Raw genomic sequence first — 20,108 nt, forward strand, 5'->3', positions numbered from 1 at the left:
CGGGGGAGAGTGGGGGGGGGGGGGGGGGGGGCCACAATGTGCCACTGCTGCAAACACCGCTCCAGTTCGTGGTGATGGTTCCTGCAATCCAGCATTGAGCCATCGCCACGAACTGGAGTGGCACATTCATGGCAGCGAAATGTTGCTGAAATGGGGGTGACTGGGAGTTGTGGGGGAGGAGGGGGCTACTGACGGTCATATGGGGGGGGGTTGACTGATAGCCGATACTTCCCATGAGTGCATGATGTTCACTCACTGCGTCATCACAGGGGTGGGATCCCCCTTAAATCACCAAGTTGGTGATTTATCAGGAAGGTCTGGCTGCGATTTGAAAGGTGCATCCTGCACCCACCACCCAGTAATTGGACCCAGATCCCAGAAGGGCCTCCCAGGTGCTGCAATTTGAAAGCACCTTGAGTAACTACTTGTTATGTATAAAAATGCCCAATTTGTATTCAAAGAACTTAGTGTCCCTCCATTACTGACCCAGATGATCCACAAGTTTAATTGCCCCATATGCGAGTAGCACAGTAGTGTGGCTTTGAAGCAGCTTTCACACAGCTCCATCAACCCAGGGTCATTACTGAGCAGGAGTTTGCACATTCTTCCAGTGCCCGTGTTGGTTTCCTTCAGGGACCCAGGCCTTCTTCCATTTCTTTCTCTCATTTCTGCTCCCAGAACAAGGTCTTCAATGCCAGATCATCAGAGATATCCTCCTTCAATATGGCTTCCACTCTACCACCATCATCTCAGCCCTCACCCCTATATCTTCCATTACCTGCACATCTGCCCTGGCCTTCCGCCCTCACATGCAATAAGGACAGCATTCCTTTTGCCTTTTCCCTACCACCCCACCAGCATCCGTGTCCAACATATCCTCCTTTGCCATTTCCATGACCAACGTACCACCACTAAACACATATTCCCTTCTCCTTCCCTCTCTGCCTGTCACAGGGAGTGCTCCCTCCATGACTTGCTTGTTCACTCCACCCTCCCCACCAATCATCCCCTTGGCACAGGAGATACTCCACTTGCGCCTAGATGTCCTACCTCACCACCATTCAGAGTCCCAAACAGCCCATTCAAGTGAAGCAACATTTCACTTGTGAAAATGCAGATTCATCTATTACATCCTGCGCTCCCTCTACATCGTAGACTAGGCGCAGACTGGGAGATTGCTTTGTTGAGCACCTCAACTCTGTCCACTGCAATAGCGCAGATCTCCAAGTGGCCATCCATGTCAATTCTCCATTCCATTCCCTTGCTGACACATCAGTCCATGGTCTCATGGACCACCCACAAATTAGAGGAATAATGCCTCTTCTTCCATCTGGCACTCTCCAACTGAATGGCATTAAACTGGCTTCTCTGGTTTCCATTAATCCCCCTCCCCCTCCTTCTTCTTCCCAGTCACCTTTTCCCCAGCTCTCTCTCTTTCGTTCCTTTTCTCCCTGTCCCCTTTCACAGAGCCAAAATTAATTCTTACCCCTCTTATATCTCATTAACACCTTTTGTTGGTTTGGGCTCCTTCCACTGCCAGTCTTTTGTTTTTATTCTGATTCCTTCCTGTTCTTTGCATATTTCTTGAAGAAGGGCTCAATCCCGAAATGTCAGTAATATGTCTTTACTTGCTATGGACACTGCGAGACCAGCTGAGTTTCTCCAGCATTTCTGTATGTTTTTACTACAATCACAACATCTGCAGACTTTTATGTTTCATATTGTAAACTAATTGCCAATTGGTGAAGGGAGAGGGTAATGGTAATTGGCTCAGAGAGTGGAGACCAATATGGATTTGAGTTTTGGGTATACAAAAAGGTCATTTGACCAATCAGTAAAATAGAGCTCTTCATGCCAATTGTCCTCCAGACTTGTAGGTTAAAACTCATTGAGCATTCTGGGTCAACCTAACCATTCCCATGTTCTGCAACATTGAGACAGATAGATCGTCAGCATGTAGAGATACTGAAATTTTGCATGCTCAGGATTCACACATTTATTGGGTACCTTTCTCTGTCTATGATTTGTGCATTGCATCTACAATCCATTTTGGATTTCTAGATGAAAAGAATGGGTGATGGGCCATATCTTTGCCATCTTATTAGCTATTTCACAGATCATGTATGCTTGTCCTTGGATCTTGCTTATAATCCATTTCCACCACATAACAGCTGCAATGTGTTGCTGCATCTTTAATGGAGTAAATCATATTTGTAATGTTACAGACAAATTTGACACCAACCTATTAAGGGAATTAGCTTGATCAAAAAGGTAAATTTCAAGGTAAAGATAAGGTCAGGTTTTTTTTAAACAGGATGGAAATAAAGAATTGCCTTTGTTTTCCATATGTTTGCTCTTTCCTCATTTATTTAGATGCAGAGAAACCTCTAACATTTGACCCAGAGTCTCCAAATGAACCGGACTGGTACAGCATTTATACCTGAATTGAGTTCCAGGATACAGATCACATTTCAAGAACAATCCAAATTACAGGAGCTTGATGTGAATCTTGCAGAAGTTGTAAAATATTTATTTCCTTCACCATACAGAAGTGTTCATTTTATTTGAATGCCTTCTTCCTAAATTTTAGCTCAGAAATATGTCATGTTTGTTAGAAAACCTAGTAGCCACAGGACTCCTTAGTAATTTGGCTCCAGTATTTATAATTACTGAAGAATTGTAAATATTAAACATTTCAAACTGATAAAGGTAAAAATCGCATAGTGTTTCAGTTTTATGTTTATGTTCAAAAACCAATGTGAGTGCAGTTTGCTCTCACTTCTTGACCAGACTTTACAAGGACTAAACGGCAATTGTGTTCTATATTTATCCAGTTGAAAAATAAAATGTAGAAAGTGAACCGTAAATGTGGAATGATCAAGGAATGGTGTGAACAGATTTCATAAAATGGATTGACAAAAAAAATAGAAGAAACTGGACAATTTGGACAGTTAACGCTCCAATTATGTTGTGGAATCTGGAATCTGAGGGCAGTCTCCAGGGAAGGGATTGAATATGAGGACAGTCCAAGATAAACTTTTTCTCAGAGGGTTTAGATCTTGGGAATTCTTTTTTAATCTCATATCTTATGGACTGAACTATCAGAGTCTTTTGAATGTTAATATTCCACCAGCCTCCAGGCACCAACACTGTGGGGGAAAAAAAATCTCCCCTAAACTTTCCTCCACTCACCTTAAACTTTCCTCTGGTATTTGCTATTGTCATCCCAGGGTAAAGGGTGCTGGCTGTCCACCAACTCTATGCAAAATTTTTCTAGGATATATTTTGCAAGTTTCTATTCTTGTGTGAGTTTAAATACATTTAACGATTACAAAATTATTTTGTAATTTCAACCATTGGCTGTACCATTCCGACACTCCAGTTGGATAGATTATGAAAACATGTCAGAATTAATATAGACGTTATGTGATCTGATTTCTCAGCTGTTAATTAGGACATGCTAGCCACTTTAGTTTCTAGTTGTTGACAAGCAGGTTTCTTTAAGCCTGTGGCTTTGGACAGTGGGTTCAGCAGTGTAAATCACATTGACACATATGCTTTTAAAACAGAAATCCTGCAATATTACCGTAAAGAAGATCTGGCGTTAAGCCGGCTTTGGTTGTTTACACTGAACCAAACAAAGCCAGCATAATGTCGGGTCAGTGCGTCATCTTACACAGCAAGCCAGCATTCTAGGAGCAAAAGAAGTGGGCGTGTAACATAACACTGTCGATATCTAGTGTCACATATAAACATACCATATTTGACAGCATGTTAGACCTGGTTTCTTTTCCCCAAAAATGGTTGGTGATGGGCTTTTGGGCGATTCTCCCAGTGACCTGCTGTCGGTCCCTGCACTGGTCATCGTTGTGTTGCGAAACTGTCAGATTTGAGAGAGACAGGTCTGGACACAAGGGTTTGGAATCAAACTTTGCTTTTATTCCTGTGATTAGTAAGGGATTAGTTGAAGTGGAATGTGAGTGGGAAGGGAAGGTTGAGAAGCACTGCTCTACACCCAATTGTTACTGAAACATTTTGCTTGAGAAACATTGTCATTGGCTTGCTTCCTTTGGAGTTATGAAATCGTGCACATAATGAGTCAATTAGGGATGATTAAAACCAAGGTTTTCAAACCTTTTCTTTCCATTCACATACCACCTTAAGTAATCCCTTATTAATCACCACTATCTATTGTTGGGGATGATGAAAGATAACCGAGGACAAACCCACAGACCAGCTTGTTCACAGCACAAGGAGACTAGAGACATGTTCAGGTTTGATACATTCTTGGAGTCACCATGTGACCTTCCTCTTCCTGCTTCCACACTCCTGTATTTGCGGCGGAGGGATCAGTGTGGGGCTGGTCTTTTATCACAATGCCACTCCCTAACACTAATCTCCTCTCCCTTAATAGCTAAAGGTCTGTCTTTTTACACTGGCCCCCTGTCCCAGTAATTGATAGTCAATCTACTGGTTAAGGGTCCTGCGTGTAAGCTCTTTAATTGGCACACAGGCGTCATCAGACACTGGGGATGATACTACCTATGCAAATGGTGGATCTGTCCTCCCAGAATTCTGTGCAGATGAGAAAGCTCTTCATGAGTGGTCCATGCATACACCCCTTTCCCTGCCACACGGAATTCTGGGAGGGCAGGTCCACTATTGCTCTGTTCCACGCTGTTTATAAATTGTGCGGCTATACTTTCCCTCCGTCTTTTATAAAATTATAAAGGTTTATATGGGTTGGCACAACAACAGGGGTTAAAAGGCTCATAATGCTTAATAATGTTATAATTAGGCATGATTAATTTTGTTTAAATACAAGATCATAATACACTGATCAGGATTTAGGGCAGGTCCACCATCGCTTGATGCATCACTCAGATGTCTCCGGTGGAGGATATAATCCCCATTTCCGGAGATGCCTTGTGATGAGAGGGAAAGGATGCAGAGAACCTGTTAACAATGATCCAGTGCGAAAGGTAAAAAACGGCTTCCTTAACTGGTTATCTGAATGGCCAATCTAGTGGTTAGCCAGTGTGAAAAGGGCTTAGTGACTGTCTTGAATACATTCAGTAACTGAGAATTCTGTTGAGTTCCAGATTCACTACCCTTTGATACATATCTTTTACCTTATTCGCGAATGATTAAGCCCTATTTTGAAAGACCAACAGCCACCCCACTTCTGTCCTGTCAAAACCATGAATTATGTACTTATGAATTAAATCTTTTCTCATTTTGTCCCAGCAACACATCAGTGACAAAACGGTGAGTCTACACTATTTCACCATCAGCTCATTTAATCTCTAGCTCCAGCCATTTCCTATACAGCTCATTTCAAACTTCTGCATTTATGGGAGAACATGCATAATCCCCAAGTGCCTGCTGGTCAGGTATTCCCTAGTGATCTACTCACTGGCAGCCAGATTGACTCTGTCTTTTACCATTGCTATGTAATTGCAGCTCAATCTGGCAGAGCTAGTGTCAAATCAGTGATGTACTGGGAATGATACCTGGCAGGGTTGATGCTGGACCCAGCCACACTTTGTGATTCCCCTCACTCCTCTCCATGAGCACCCCACAGCAACAGAGAGCAAGCAGTGGGCCGCTGGGAGAGAGTGGGACTGCGGTATTATAATTAAAAAGATTTTTCCTGTTGTCTTACTTGCATGTTTTGTCCAAGTTTTAAATGCTTAATGTCAAATACACTATATTAAAAAAATACGGAACATAAACACATCCTTTCCTGGCTTGATGCTGGTTCGCCCCTTTTATACAGATAGTGTTCTAGCGCTGTTACTATTTCTGCTACTGTAAAACAAACAGGACTGGAATGACCACCCCCCATTCCGTATCAGTGACGTAGCGTAAAAAAACTGCAAATATCCCAGAATGAAGTGGCTGTGTAAAACACACCTGTACAGACACTTCCTGCTCTAAAAAAGTGGATTATTTTGCCAGCAGTGCAGAGAGATCCAGTGCAAGTTGTCACTTGCCGCTCTTAGCGCACTGCTACTCTGTACCTTGAGCCGAGACCTCCATCTACAACAATGTAGCCCCTCCCTTGGCATCCAAAACACCATGCTTCAGCACTAATGGACTACTGTTGCAGTTAATACCATGTACAAAATTCACTTCAGTTATAAGCCAAGGCTTCTTCAATAGCACCTCCCTGAATCACATCTGCCATCAAGAAAGACAGAAGGAGAAGAAGACGAAAGGAACTAACCCAGTATGTAAAAGTAGAAGACACAAATTTCTTGTTTATTTTTATTGTGTGATGACATTGTTTAATGTATCATATATGTTGAACGTTGAGTGGGTGGGGTGGGGGGGTGAAGGAGGGAGGGAAGGGAGGGGGGAAAAGGGGAGAAAATGAATGTGTATATTCAAGAGAGAAATGTTTGTGTGTATTTTGCTCAGTATGGTTCATAGTCTGAAAAGAAAAATTTAAAAAAAAGAAAGACAATAGCAACTGGTGCAAGTTACATACCACCTTTACTGGATTCAAATCCTGGAACTCTCTCAACAATAGCAATGCAAACTACAATCGTCCAAGAAGGAGCCAAGGTCAATACATTCTGACTTTCCTAATGACATCCACATCTCATGAAAGAATGAAAAAAACTCTTCTCCTCACAGCATCGTTCCACCACCACAACAATCTTTTTCCTATGATTTACATATTAAAATACCTTAATGCCCTGCAGTGGATGTTTCTTGGATATCCTCATCCACAAATAATGGTTTGTGCTTATCTAGTCAACCATGCGAGTAGACATAATGGGGGTCATTTACAGGCCTCCGAAAAGTAGCTCAGATATCGGTAGTAGTATAAATCAGGAATTAAGAGTGGCATGTCAAAGTGGTAGCAATACGGTAGTTATGGGGGACTTCAACATGAAGGTGGACTGGGATAATCAGACGGGGGCAGGAACACAAGAGAGCGAGTTTATAGAATGTCTACGAGATACTTTCTTGGAGCAGCTAGTGGAGGAACCTACCAGGGGGAAGTCGATTCTGGACTGGGTGCTGTGCAGCGACGCAGACTTAATAAGTGACCTTGATGTAGGGGAGCCATTAGGGAATAGTGACCATGGTATGGTTACTTTTAAGCTGCAATCAGAAAGGGTAATGGAAAGGAAGTCGGAAGCATCTGTACTTCAGTTAAATAAAGGGAATTTTGCAGCTATGAGGGAGGAGCTATCCAAAATAAAATGGGAAGATACACTAGCTGGGAGGACAACTGGGGAAAAATGGCAGGTTTTTATGGACATTTTTCACAGGATTCAGGACAAATTTATTCCAAAGTGGAGGAAAGGCTCTAGGAAATGCAAATGGCAGCCCTGGCTAACTAAGGAAATCAAGTGCATTATCAAGTCCAAAGGGAGTAATTATAAGATAGCGAAGCGGAGTGGGAAATTAGAGGATTGGGAAACCTTCAAAGAACATCAGAGGGTAACTAAGAAAGCCATAAGAGACGGGAAAATGAAGTACGAGAGGAAATTAGCAGATAATATTGCGGAGGATAGCAAAAGCTTTTTTAAGTATGTGAAGAGGAAGAAATTGGTTCGGTCTAAAATTGGCCCTTTGAAAATGGGCAAGGGTGAAATTATTACCGGAAACAAGGAGATGGCAGAGGAATTTAACAAATACTTTGCAACTGTCTTCACCAAGGAGGATATAGGTTATAGTCAGTTAGGGGGTAGTGGTCATGCGGTACCAAGAGACTTGGGGAACTTTACTGGGGAGGTAGGGGATCTAATGGATATCCAGATCCAGAAGCAGGAGGTTATGAGTAAATTGTTTGGACTGAGGGCTGATAAATCCCCAGGGCCTGATGGGCTGCATCCTAGGGTGCTTAAAGAGGTGGCTATGGAAACTGTGGAGGCACTGGTCGACATTTTCCAAAGTTCCATAGATTCCGGGGAGGTCCCTGAGGATTGGAGAGTGGCTGATGTGGTGCCGCTTTTTAAGAAAGGAGGGAGGGAGAAAACGGGAAATTATAGACCGGTTAGCCTGACATCAGTGGTGGGGAAGATATTGGAGTCCATCATAAAAGGAGAAATAGCAGAACACTTAGTCAGTAATAATAGTATAAGGGCTAGTCAGCATGGATTCCTTAAGGGTAAGTCATGCTTGACTAACCTTCTGGAATTTTTTGAGGATGTGACAAAGAGGGTGGACTCGGGAGAGCCAGTGGATGTAGTGTATTTGGACTTCCAGAAGGCCTTTGATAAGGTACCGCACGGGAGTCTAGTGGGCAAGATCAAGGAGCATGGCATTGGAGGTAAGGTGCTGACATGGATAGGAAATTGGTTAAGAGATAGGAAACAAAGGGTTGGAGTAAATGGGTCTTTTTCAGAATGGCAGGATGTGACGAGTGGAGTGCCTCAGGGATCGGTGTTGGGTCCTCAGTTGTTTGTAATTTATGTTAATGATTTGGATGAGGGGATTAAAAATAACATGAGCAAATTTGCAGATGACACTAAACTGGGTGGCGGTGTGGGGTGTGAGGAGGATGTAAGGAAAATGCAGAGGGACTTGGACAGGCTGGAGGAGTGGGCGGCTAAATGGAAGATGAATTTCAATGTGAACAAATGTGAGGTTATTCATTTTGGGGGAAGTTATAGGAAAGCTGAGTATTATTTAAATGGAGACAAGCTAGGGAGTGGGGAAGTGCAAATGGATCTGGGTGTACTTGTTCACCGGTCACTGAAGGCTAGCATGCAGGTTCAGAAAGCTGTGAAGAAGGCAAATGGAATGCTGGCTTTCATAAAGAGGGGATTGGAGTATAGGAACAGAGACGCCCTTCTGCAGTTATATAGGGCCCTGGTGAGACCCCACCTGGAGTATTGCGCCCAGTTCTGGTCTCCAAACTTGAGGAAGGACATACTAGCTATAGAGGGTGTGCAGCGCAGATTTACAAGGTTAGTTCCAGGGATGGCAGGGTTGTCAAATGCAGCAAGGCTAGAAAAACTGAACTTGTATCCATTGGAGTTTAGAAGGATGAGGGGGGGACATGATTGAGGTATACAAAATCATCAGGGGGATAGACAAGGTGAAGTCTGATTACTTGTTCCCAATGATGGGGGAGATGAGGACTAGAGGGCATAGTTTAAGAATACGGAGATGAGAAAGCATTTTTTTACCCAGAGAAGTGTGAATCTGTGGAATGCTCTGCCACAGAGGGTGGTAGAGGCGGATTCGCTGACTATGTTCAAAAGAGAGTTAGATAAGACTCTTGTAGGTAACGGAGTTAAGGGTTATGGAGATAAGGCTGGAAAGGGGTACTGATGGTAATGATCAGCCATGATCTAAACTGGCGGTGCTGGCCTGACGGGCCAAATGGCCTACTCCAGCTCCTATTGTCTATTGTCTATTATCACCAACTTGAAGCATCTAGAGGGTAAATTATCCATGAAGAAATACACAAACAATTTTTTAATTAAATCATGTCAACCATGCCCATTTTAACCACAGGATTTGAATCACTGGACGGTCAAAAGGTGTCAATTTCAAAAACTTCTTTTCATTTCGAAGACATTGTTGCTCAGCGTAGAATTTGGCTGCTCAATGAGGGGGTAAACATCACAAAGGCTGGGAGAACTTTCCGTAGCTGGAACAGTGAATGAAGCCGACGGTTGAATCTCTGCTTAGACAAATGGCAGTGTTAAATGTTCTCAACTTTTAACACTCAGCTCTTGGTACTGGCTGTGCTGAGATATGGCAATAATAATTTCATCTGCACATGTTGCACAAGACACAGCAGTCCCTGATCATAAATGAGTCTACTTCCCAGAAGGGCTCAGGCCTAAAACCACAGTAATATATTTTTACTTCCTATGCATGCTGTGAGACCAGCTAAGTTCCTCCAGCATTTCTGTGTATTTGATTCCCCGTCTGAAAACATTGTGGAAGAACCTTCTCAGGTGCAACTCAGGATGGGCAATAAATGCTGGCCTTGTCAGCAGGAACCAAAATGAATAAATACAAAACTAATTATTAGAGTCACGGCAAAGCATTTGTTAGGCATCTCCACTGCTCCTAGAGAGGGCTGTAATGAGGCCTGTTCTTGTGCTTCTACAGGAGGGGGGGGGGGAGGGGAGCATTTGCAGACATTGCCCTCCCAAATTAGTTATTGTCATCTCCCCACCTGCAGTACCAGTGTCACTACTCTTCACTCGATATAAGAAGCATGTTTGTCACATCAGAGGGAGGGGGAAGTGGCGGGCGCAAGTTGGAGGTTCATGGTAGGTAGGTAAGCAGGCGCCACCACCACCCCCCCCACCCCCCCCACTGCTAAATGAGTTTTTGAATGTCAAATTGTGCCTTTCCCACCCCGCGGTTACTCTAATGCCCTCCAATTAGACTTGTTCTGACACCACCCCTGGCAAGTCGTATGCAGCACTGTGGAGATGAGAGTTTGAAAATTTAGACCCAGTTATGATCAAAGGGATAATAATGGAACCACATCCCTGTCAGGAAGCTCTGGAATGGTCTGGAGTCAATGAAACAATTTCAAGACATTATTAACCACTGCAATGCAAAATGAAGGTGACAAGGAAAACAGAATGCATACACTCTATCCGAAACAAAAGCCACTTCACTGACCTGTTCTCAGTTCCACTTTAGTTTGTGATTCAGAGCATTTCTCATATCCATGAGCCACTGGACAATCTGGAGGTTGAGAGGGAGAATACATGCTCAGCGTCTGCCATCAGTGTTTGACCCACACACAGACTCCAATGCTGAGCAGTGTGACTAACACCTCCTCATTGACATCAACAGGCTCTATTGGTCATTGCCACTGCTGAAGCCGAGGAATAATGCTGTTCACAATGTCTTATACTTTCACATTGCCCAAAAGTCCAATACACTTGAACATTCTTTTCTTTGGCTTGACTTCGCGGACAAAGATTTATGGAGGGGTAATGTCCACGTCAGCTGCAGGCTCATTTGTGGCTGACAAGTCCAATGCGGGACAGGCAGACACGGTTGCAGCGGTTGCAAGGGAAAATTGGTTGGTTGGGGTTGGGTGTTGGGTTTTTCCTCCTTTGTCTTTTGTCAGTGAGGTGGGCACTGCGGTCTTCTTCAAAGGAGGTTACTGCCCGCTGAACTGTGAGGCGCCAAGATGCATGGTTTGAGGCGATATCAGCCCACTGGCGGTGGTCAATGTGGCAGGCACCAAGAGATTTCTTTAGACAGTTCTTGTACCTCTTCTTTGGTGCACCTTTGTCTCGGTGGCCAGTGGCGAGCTCGCCATATAACACGATCTTGGGAAGGCGATGGTCCTCCATTCTGGAGACGTGACCTACCCAGCGCAGTTGGATCTTCAGCAGCGTGGATTCGATGCTGTCGGCCTCTGCCATCTCGAGTACTTCGATGTTGGTGATGAAGTCGCTCCAATGAATGTTGAGGATGAAGTGGAGACAACGCTGGTGGAAGCGTTCTAGGAGTCGTAGGTGATGCCGGTAGAGGACACATGATTCGGAGCCGAACAGAAGTGTGGGTATGGCAACTGCTCTGTATTCGCTAATCTTTGTGAGGTTTTTCAGTTGGTTGTTTTTCCAGACTCTTTTGTGTAGTCTTCCAAAGGCGCTATTTGCCTTGGCGAGTCTGTTGTCTATCTCGTTGTCGATCCTTGCATCCGATGAAATGGTGCAGCCGAGATAGGTAAACTGGTTGACCGTTTTGAGTTTTGTGTGCCCGATGGAGATGTGGTAGTCATAGTGAGGAGCTGGCTGATGGAGGACCTCAGTTTTCTTCAGGCTGACTTCATGCTTCATGCCAAACATTTTGGCAGTTTCCGCAAAACAGGACGTCAAGCGCTGAAGAGCTGGCTCAGAATGGGCAACTAAAGCGGCATCGTCTGCAAAGAGTAGTTCACGGATGAGTTGCTCTTGTGTCTTGGTATGAGCTTGCAGGCGCCTCAGATTGATGAGACAACCTGTAACCAGACCTCTGGGGGGGGGGGGATTCCATCCATACCTGCTGCTTTGCCACTTTTCAGTTGTTCAATTGCCTTATATGTCTTTTCCCGGGTGAGTACCTCATCCAGCTCTAGCCTTAAGGGCTGTTGAGGGAGCTGGAGCAGGGCGGATTCTTGGACTGAGCGGTTGGCACTGAAAAGAGATTGGAAGTGTTCTGACCATCGGTTGAGGATGGAGATCTTGTCGCTGAGGAGGACTTTGCCATCTGAGCTGCGCAGCAGGCTTTGGACGGGGTGAGGCGCTGTACACAGCCTTTAAAGCCTCGTAAAAACCCCTGAAGTCGCCAATGTCCGCGCTGAGCTGGGTTCGTTTGGCGAGTCTAGTCCACCACTCATTTTGGATTTCCTGGAGTTTGCGCTGAAGATGGCTGCATGCGCAACGGAAGGCTCGTTTCTTCTCTGGCCAGGACGGCTTTGCAAGGTGAGCCTGGTGGGCAGATCGTTTCTTTGCCAGCAGCTCCTGGATTTCCTGGTTGTTTTCGTCGAACCAGTCCTTGTTTTTCCTGGAGGAGAAGCCCAGTATCTCTTCAGTGGATTGCAGTATGGCAGTCTTCAGCTGATCCCAGAAGGTTTCAGGGGACGAGTCCGTGAGGTGGATTGCATCCTCGAGCTTTGCTTTGAGGTTCGCCTGGAAGTTTCCTCTCACTTCGTCTGACTGCAAGTTTCCAACATTGAACCTCTTTCTGGGGGCTTTACTGTTCCTGGACTTTGGCTTGAAGTGAAGGTTGAGCTTGCAGCAAACAAGCCGGTGGTCAGTGTGGCATTCCGCGCTGGGCATGACCCTGGTGTGGAGCACATCTCATTTGTCTCTTTCTCGCACCAGGACGTAGTACAGGAGGTGCCAGTGTTTGGATCGGGGATGCATCCAGGTAGTCTTCAGGCTGTCCCTCTGCTGAAAAAGGGTGTTTGTAATGACAAGCCGCTGTTCTGCGCATAGCTCCAACAGGAGGCGCCCGTTGTTGTTGCACTTGCCGACACCATGCTTGCCCAGGATTCCTGGCCAGGTTTCTGAGTCTTTGCCGACGCAAGCATTGAAGTCGCCAAGGATGACAACCTTGTCGGCTGTAGGGGTGCGTTGAATGAGATTGCGCAGATCAGTGTAGAACTTGTCCTTTTCTGCTGGTTCTGCCTGGAGGGTTGGAGCATAGACACTGATGAGGGTGATGCGATGCTTGTTTTGAAGGGGGAGTCGCATGGACATGATCCGGTCCGAGTGGCCTGTCGGGAGGTTTTCAAGTTTGGAGGCAATGGAGTTCTTAACCATGAAGCCTACATCAGATAGGCATCGTTCATTCATAGGCTTGCCAGACCAGTAGAGTGTATAGCCCATGCTGCGTTCTTGGAGGCTGCCTACATCTGCAAGGTGGACTTCACTGAGACCGGCTATGTCGATGTCAAGTCTGAGGAGTTCATGTGCGATGAGGGCAGACCGACGTTCAGGTTGGTGGCTGTCAGCCTTGTCTAGCATGGTTCTGATGTTCCAGCATGCTAGCTTGAGTTTGTGAGCATCTTTTGAGGGGGAGGATGTGGATATGTCCTGAACATTAACTAGTTATTAAACACTGTAGCTGTTACATTGCTGGATCAAGACAATAATTTCCACCTTGCTTGCTTCTTTAAGATTTCTATGTTCATGTCTCTGAACCTGACTACTGCCCAGATTGAGAGCAGACAGCTTTCATCTGCTGCCAGCTGCAAAGTCACAAAATTGCTTACTTTTCCTTTCTAGATTAGCACCAAGACAGTCACTTTGACACAACTTCTTCCAGTCCATTTTATAACACTGTTTGCACATTTTTGGGCTGGCATTATTTCAGATTTTAGGGATCTGTGGGACAATATTTTCAGAAGGATTATTACAGTGGTTCTCACCCACAGGCTGCCTTGCATTCCTTCATTTACCACAGATCACCAATGACGTGAAGGGGAAGGGGTAGTCTGGTGAGCTGAATCCCTTTCCAGACCACCGATGAGATTTTTGGTTTGTTTAGTTGGAGAATTTTTTTTTTTTTGTCGTCTAATTTATAATCTTGTTCTATATATTTATCATATCAATCATATGTATTCTGTGGTCTGTAGACTTTGGGTTAAGACACACTGGATTATTGTACAGAGCAGTATAAATTGTATAAACCACTCACACTTACTCCTACAGCATGCCACTTTGAGAGATGATAACAGATATGCAGCTACGAGACAGACCAGGGTTCCAGGCTGCAGCTCAGACAGCTACAGATAACGGTAGCTCTATGGCCAACATGCAACCACCTGGAACAGTGAGTGGAAGTACAGGCCAGGATGAGTGCAATTAATACAAGGCAGCCCTATCTATAGTGGCAGGAATGATGACTGAGGTACTGCTGGCCATAATTTCATAATCCAAGTGAATTTACCCACTCTTCAAGCAACACACAAAGAGCTTAAGGAACTCAGTGGGTCAGGCAGTATGTATGGAAGGCCCTTCAGAAATGGCAAGGCCAGAAACCCAAATAAAAGCATGGTGGGGAGGAGGAGCAGGTGATGGGTAAAGACAGGTGGGAGGGAGAAGAAATAGGATAAAAGCTAAGTAGTTAGAAAGTGATTGGAGGAAGAGAAAGAGGGCTGACAAAGATGTACTCTAAGGCCCTTTCACAATGTGAACCCTCCTCAGAAGCAGGTAAACTCACCAGGTGTGCTGCACCTCTGGAGCCTATCCCACTGCACCATGATTTACCAGCAAGTCGGCATCCCGGTATTTTAAGGGGGTCCTGCCTTGAGTGGTGACATCACGAGTGAAGCGTTACATACTCACAGGAAGTCTCATCAGTTAGTAATCATGAATGATAATGATTTTTCAGATGCTGGTCCTGCAACTCTGTGGCTCTATTATAAAGCAGGCAAGTCTCATCAACATAGTTATCAATAGTTTGTTGGAACCACTGGCCAAAGAAGACAGCTTGTTCAGGGAGCATATGAGAATCAGGGAGGAGGAGGAAGAATATAGGTAGGCTGAGTTGTCTAGTCGTAGATGTAAACATATATTTATTCTGAGTCATTTTGAATGCCAATTTAAAACGAGAGAAATGTGAAAGAGATAGATCACTGAGACCCGTGCTCTTGGAAAACATCGAATGTAAATTTAATGATGAGGAATGGTGGACACATTTTCAAATGTCTAAGAGCACCTTCAACTTTGCATGTGAGCTCCTCAAGCCAGAATTGAGGCACAAAGTAACAAATTTCAGAAGGCCACTGGAACCTCAGGTCCTACTTACCATCACTTTGTGGTGGTGGTATGCCACCCCATGTGAATATTGATCCATCAGTTATCTTTGGTGTGAGTATTTGCACTGTGTGTACAATTGTATCCCAAGTTACTGTCGCTTTGAGGTCGACCCTTATGAAACATTTTATTGATCTGCAAGTAAGTGGTGCATGCCTCCAGGAGACAATCAACTAGTTTGCAGAGAAAAATTATCCAATGTGTGATGGTACCATTGATGGCACATATATTCCCATCAATGCCCCACAGGATGACGCAACATCGTATTCTTTAAGCTGTTGTTCACCATGACTGGCGGTAAGGAACATCTTGAATTGGTTAAAATTAGTCATTCTGTGCCAATGAGTGTCTTCCATATGACAATTTGCTTTTGCAGTTTCAGCTTCACAGATGTGTAAAGGTAGTCCCCAACTTATGACCTAAGCAACTTAATGTGTGTGTGTATATGTATAAAAAAATAAAATTAACACAGTTTACATTGCATTTCACAAATGATAAGAGGGATACAGGGTATGTAAGAGCCAAAATATGTGTTCTTACCTTGTTAGTCGGCGTTCCGAGCTGGGCGCAGCCATGATTCCTGTGTGAATGTGCGAATCTTCGGTAGATGCATGCAAAGTGGGTTCGTGTATTGGAGTTTGGTTGGCGCATGCTTGAGAGTTAAGCATCCTGACGATACTGAAATTGCATCTTTAACTCTTGCACATGTGCCAACCAAACTCCAATATGTGAACCCACCAAAGACTCACACATGTGCTGTAATGGAGAGGCAGCACCCACCACCTCATGGCACTGTTGTGCTCCTGTTCAGAGGACACACTACCTGTCAATCAAGGTCAAAGACTCACCCCACGCCATCATGGTGACCCTTGCGATTGGCTCCCCTAAATCCAGGCAGCCTGTCCAGACTCAGTCCTGACCTTCACCCAAATGGCTCAGGTGAATCACCTCAGCTGACCCCTGCTGAGCCACTGCACTTGGTTCTGAACAATTGGCCACAGTAGCCAATGGGGCCCAGCCTGTCCTAAGTAATTGGCCCCCCAATACTGCCTGCAGAACTATAAAGGGCCATCTGCCCATTCATTCTGTCTCTTTGGACTCCTGGTGGCACATAAATAGCACCTTTCACACTGGGTTGGGGTGAGTCCCGAGGTTAGGTAGTAAGAACCGTGTCCATACTGGTTAAGGGTTGAAGACATGCAATATCTAATCCTGACTGTTGAATGTGTATGTTAATGTAATTTCCCCCAGTCTTCTGTCGGTTTCTCTCGTTATCCGAAGTGTATATTTACCCCTTGCGTATTGTGTGTGTATGTGCGTAGAGGTTTGCTTAACATATTGACCCTGTTGTCCTATTTGCATCCCCAAAATAAACCTGTGCTTTGTACCTCAACTTTGGTCTGGTTCTTAACCTGTGGGACCCACACAAATCCGAACAACATACGCACAGGAATCGAAGTGGCTGCACCCAGCCATGGGACCCCAGAAAGCTGACAAACAAGGTAAGCGTGGACCAGAATGTGGAAAGATTCACCGAGGTTGATCAACAAATTCAGGAAACTTTCTAAGTTGTTAACATCAAATGTTATGATGAAAAATATTCTAATTAAAAAGTTTGCTTTAAGACTTCAGTACACCATATTCGAGCACAATTCTGACCTACATCCATTCTGAAATATGACCAATTCTTTGGTCCCCATTACGGTTGTAAATCTGGACCTATCTGTATGTGGGTTGGCCGGGCTGCACCTATGATACTCGAGTTTTAGCCAACTCACCCTTTTATAGGAAGGCTGAGGATGCAAATAGGTATCTGTTTGCACATGAAGTAAAGTAAACATATCCCGCTGGACAGTGATGTGCACGTGGCTCAAACAAAGGTAATGGGTCCCCTTGCAACATGTGTATAGAATGGTCACAAATGTGTGTATGTATAGACCCAAGGAGGGGCAGTATGAGATACCTACCCTTCTGTTTTGCTCTGGGTACAGGTATCCATTAAGGTTGCATATTAGATTTGGGATTAGAATAGCTTGGATGGGGTGGGTTATTAGGGTTTTTTTTTGTACTTTTTTAGTTTCAAGAATTTAGTATTTTAGGTTTTATAAATAGATTTTCAACATATATTTGTTAATATTTTATTATGTAACTATGTTGTAACGTTCTTAATTTTTGACATTATGTATGTTGAATAAATAAAATATTTTAAAAAAGAAAATGCCTTTGGCCATCTCAAAGGTCACTGGAGGCATTTGAGCAAATGTCTGGACATCAGTACCTCTTTTGTGTCTGATGTTGTTATTGCCTGTTGAATCCTGCATAATATGTGAGATTAACAAGGGTCACTTCTTGCCAGAGTGGAACAATAAAGCGGAACAGGTTCTCCCTCAGCCAGAGGGAAATCTTGCTCAGGGTTCAACAGCATGTGGTGCCTGGGCTATCCGTGAGGCTATTATATCCATTCTGTGAACATCAGGCAAACAATATTGCTTTTCAGTTCCACTTTATTGCAAAATGTAACAAGGCAAGTAGTGCAAATCACAAATGTAAGAGGAAGAAGGTGGAACTGTTGCCAATAAAAAGGGATGCAATTTCAAATGTTACAAAAAGATCGTGCACATTAGATATGTAAGCTGTTGGGAGGTAGAACTGCTGCCAGTAAAAAAGGATGCAACTGTAGTGCAAAAAGGCATGTAGTGCAAAACACAAATATAAAGGAGGTAGCACACCTGCCAATACAAAGGTGTGCAACTTCAGTGCAAAATGTTAAAAATCAACTAGTGGACATGATAAATGTACAAGAGGTACATCCATTGGCAGTTAAAGGTGGTGGGTGACAAAAAACGTCATGTAAAGGTTTAACATTGATAATAATGAACATTTGCTAGCTGTTACTTTTTAAAGCCTTATGTAACAGTGGAGCAATAAAAACATTAATAGTACAAAACTATGTACAAAAGGTTAAACACATAATAAAAATGTTACCTTCACCTTGGAAAAAAAATTGTTTAACAGTGAAGCAATAAAAAAAACTTCCACAGAACATCTAGTGACCTGATTCAATCCTCATTGTAGATAGGTTGAGGAAGAGGAGGGAGTGAAAAACTTGCTCCCTTCATCAGATTGAGGCCTGGTGCCCTCCCCACTCTCTGGATAGGAGTATTGTTGCACTGGGGTAGCAAGCTGGTACTAGGGGTATTGCTGGGGGTGCTATCTTGGGTTTGATGGGGTGGATGGATGTTGGGAAGGAGACAGGAAGAATGGAGGAGAGCAGACTGTGAAAGGTGATTGGGGAGGCAGAGGTATGGTGGAATAGAATAACTCATCATGTCTATCATCTCCTGCATCATGCCAGTCTGCTCACGCAAGACATCTTGAAGGGCTGTGCTGTGCCCCCACACAACACTGTGCTTACTGTGATGACTTCGATCCCGGTCTGTCCTCCTCTTCTGCTACACACGGTCAAGCTCCTGGTAATCGTCCTCCATCTCTCAGAAGCCCTATGAATCTCGGAGGTTAGCACCTGCGTCCGGGTGGGTTTCCTCCTCTTCCTCTTCTTCTCCCATCCTGCAGAGCATTGGAACATATATGAAATAAGCCACATGACTCCTCACAGGCAAAAACACTGAGCAAAACTTAGGAAAAATTGTATTCATGTCCAATGCAGTTTTGCATTGTTCCTGATGTGCCTCTGCCCTGGACGTGCTGGGGGCATTCAAGGAGTCCGTGGGCATGTCCCTCCTCTTGCTTGCTGAGGTGGGGGTGAGGGAAGGTGTCACTGCCACCGGAGGGGGGGGGGGCCTTGGGGAGGGAGGGGGAGAAAGTGGTGAGCTGTGAACTGCCGCTGCAGTGAACGCCATTCAATGTTCGCGGCAGCAGGAGGGTGGTGACTAATGGGGGGGGGGTGACGGGGGGGGCAACTGTTGGTCGGTGGGGTGGTGGGGGAGACTTACCAATAGTTCCCGTGAGTGTGTGATGCATCACTTACCGCGTCATTGTGGGGGAAAGATGCCCCTTAAATTGCTGGTTTGGTGATTTAATGGGTCGGTCCCCCTGCAGTTTAAAAGGTACTTCTAGCACTTTTGCCCGGTAATCGCACCTGGGTCACAGGAGGGCTACCCAGGTGCTGGAGTTTAAAAGAGCTGTTGGGGAAGAGCTGTGGGTGAGGTTCTTGATTGGAAGTGGTGGGGAGGAAGATAGGTATTACACCTCCTATATTCACAGCAGAAAATGCCTAGGGACAGGGAGTAAAGGAGGCATGGAGAGAATAATCCCTTTAAAAAGCAGAAAGGGCTGGTAGCAGGATCAATAACTAGTGAAAGTGTTGAAGAAGAATATGCTGAATGCAGAGGGTGGTGGGGTGAAAGGTAAGGGCCAAGGGGATAGTTTTGCTCTTTTATCGGTGGGGGGGGGGGAGTGGATTAAAGGGCTCAGAGGAAAAGTACAAGAAACAAAGGAACTGTGATGAGGGCTTTACCAACAATTGGGCAGAAGAGGGAGTCACAGTTCATGAAGGTGGAAATTTCTAAAAGCCTCATCTCAAGAAAAAAATGAGGATAGAGAAGCTGAGAGAAAGGGAAGATGTCTTACAAATGACAGGGTAGGAGAAGGTCTGGTACCAATAGAAGTCAGTGGGGTTGTAATAAATGTAGTAAATCGTTTGTCTCCTGAGATGGCGACAAGAGATTTAGGAGAAATTGGTGTAAGAAATGGCCTGAGTGAAATTGAAGCTGGTGAGATGGATAAAATTGCCAAGTTCTTCATGGGTGAGAAAGTAGCACCAACACAGTCATGCATATGGAGTGGAGATTGGCGCCAGAGTAGATTTGGCACAAGAGTAGCTCCATGTGGCCA

At 44.6% G+C, this 20,108-nt stretch overlaps 2 protein-coding genes across 9 annotated transcripts in view; one reads left to right on the top strand and one right to left on the bottom strand.

Moving 5' to 3' along the window:
* mamdc2a (MAM domain containing 2a) overlaps positions 1-2,884 on the top strand; it is a 163,195-nt gene extending 160,311 nt beyond the window's left edge. For 3 of the 4 annotated variants that reach the window (XM_069922560.1, XM_069922552.1, XM_069922544.1), the window contains one exon: positions 2,374-2,882. In XM_069922560.1, coding sequence (XP_069778661.1) covers positions 2,374-2,444 — 71 coding nt within the window. In that variant the 3' untranslated portion in view covers positions 2,445-2,882. Of the gene's footprint in view, positions 1-2,373 lie in introns of all 4 variants that reach the window. The other variant, XM_069922534.1, reaches the window with a different exon arrangement.
* LOC138755869 (uncharacterized) overlaps positions 1-20,108 on the bottom strand; it is a 134,682-nt gene that overhangs the window by 111,930 nt on the left and 2,644 nt on the right. For 4 of the 5 annotated variants that reach the window (XR_011352603.1, XM_069922624.1, XM_069922616.1 and 1 more), the window contains exon 3: positions 18,670-18,821. Coding sequence is in view for 3 of the 5 variants with exons in the window: in XM_069922624.1 (XP_069778725.1) it covers positions 18,670-18,821 (152 nt within the window). In the remaining 2 variants the exon portion in view is untranslated. Of the gene's footprint in view, positions 1-10,614; positions 10,681-18,669; positions 18,822-20,108 lie in introns of all 5 variants that reach the window. The other variant, XR_011352604.1, reaches the window with a different exon arrangement.

This window comes from Narcine bancroftii, chromosome 1, assembly GCF_036971445.1.
Source record: "Narcine bancroftii isolate sNarBan1 chromosome 1, sNarBan1.hap1, whole genome shotgun sequence".
Taxonomy (NCBI): Eukaryota; Metazoa; Chordata; class Chondrichthyes; order Torpediniformes; family Narcinidae; genus Narcine; species Narcine bancroftii.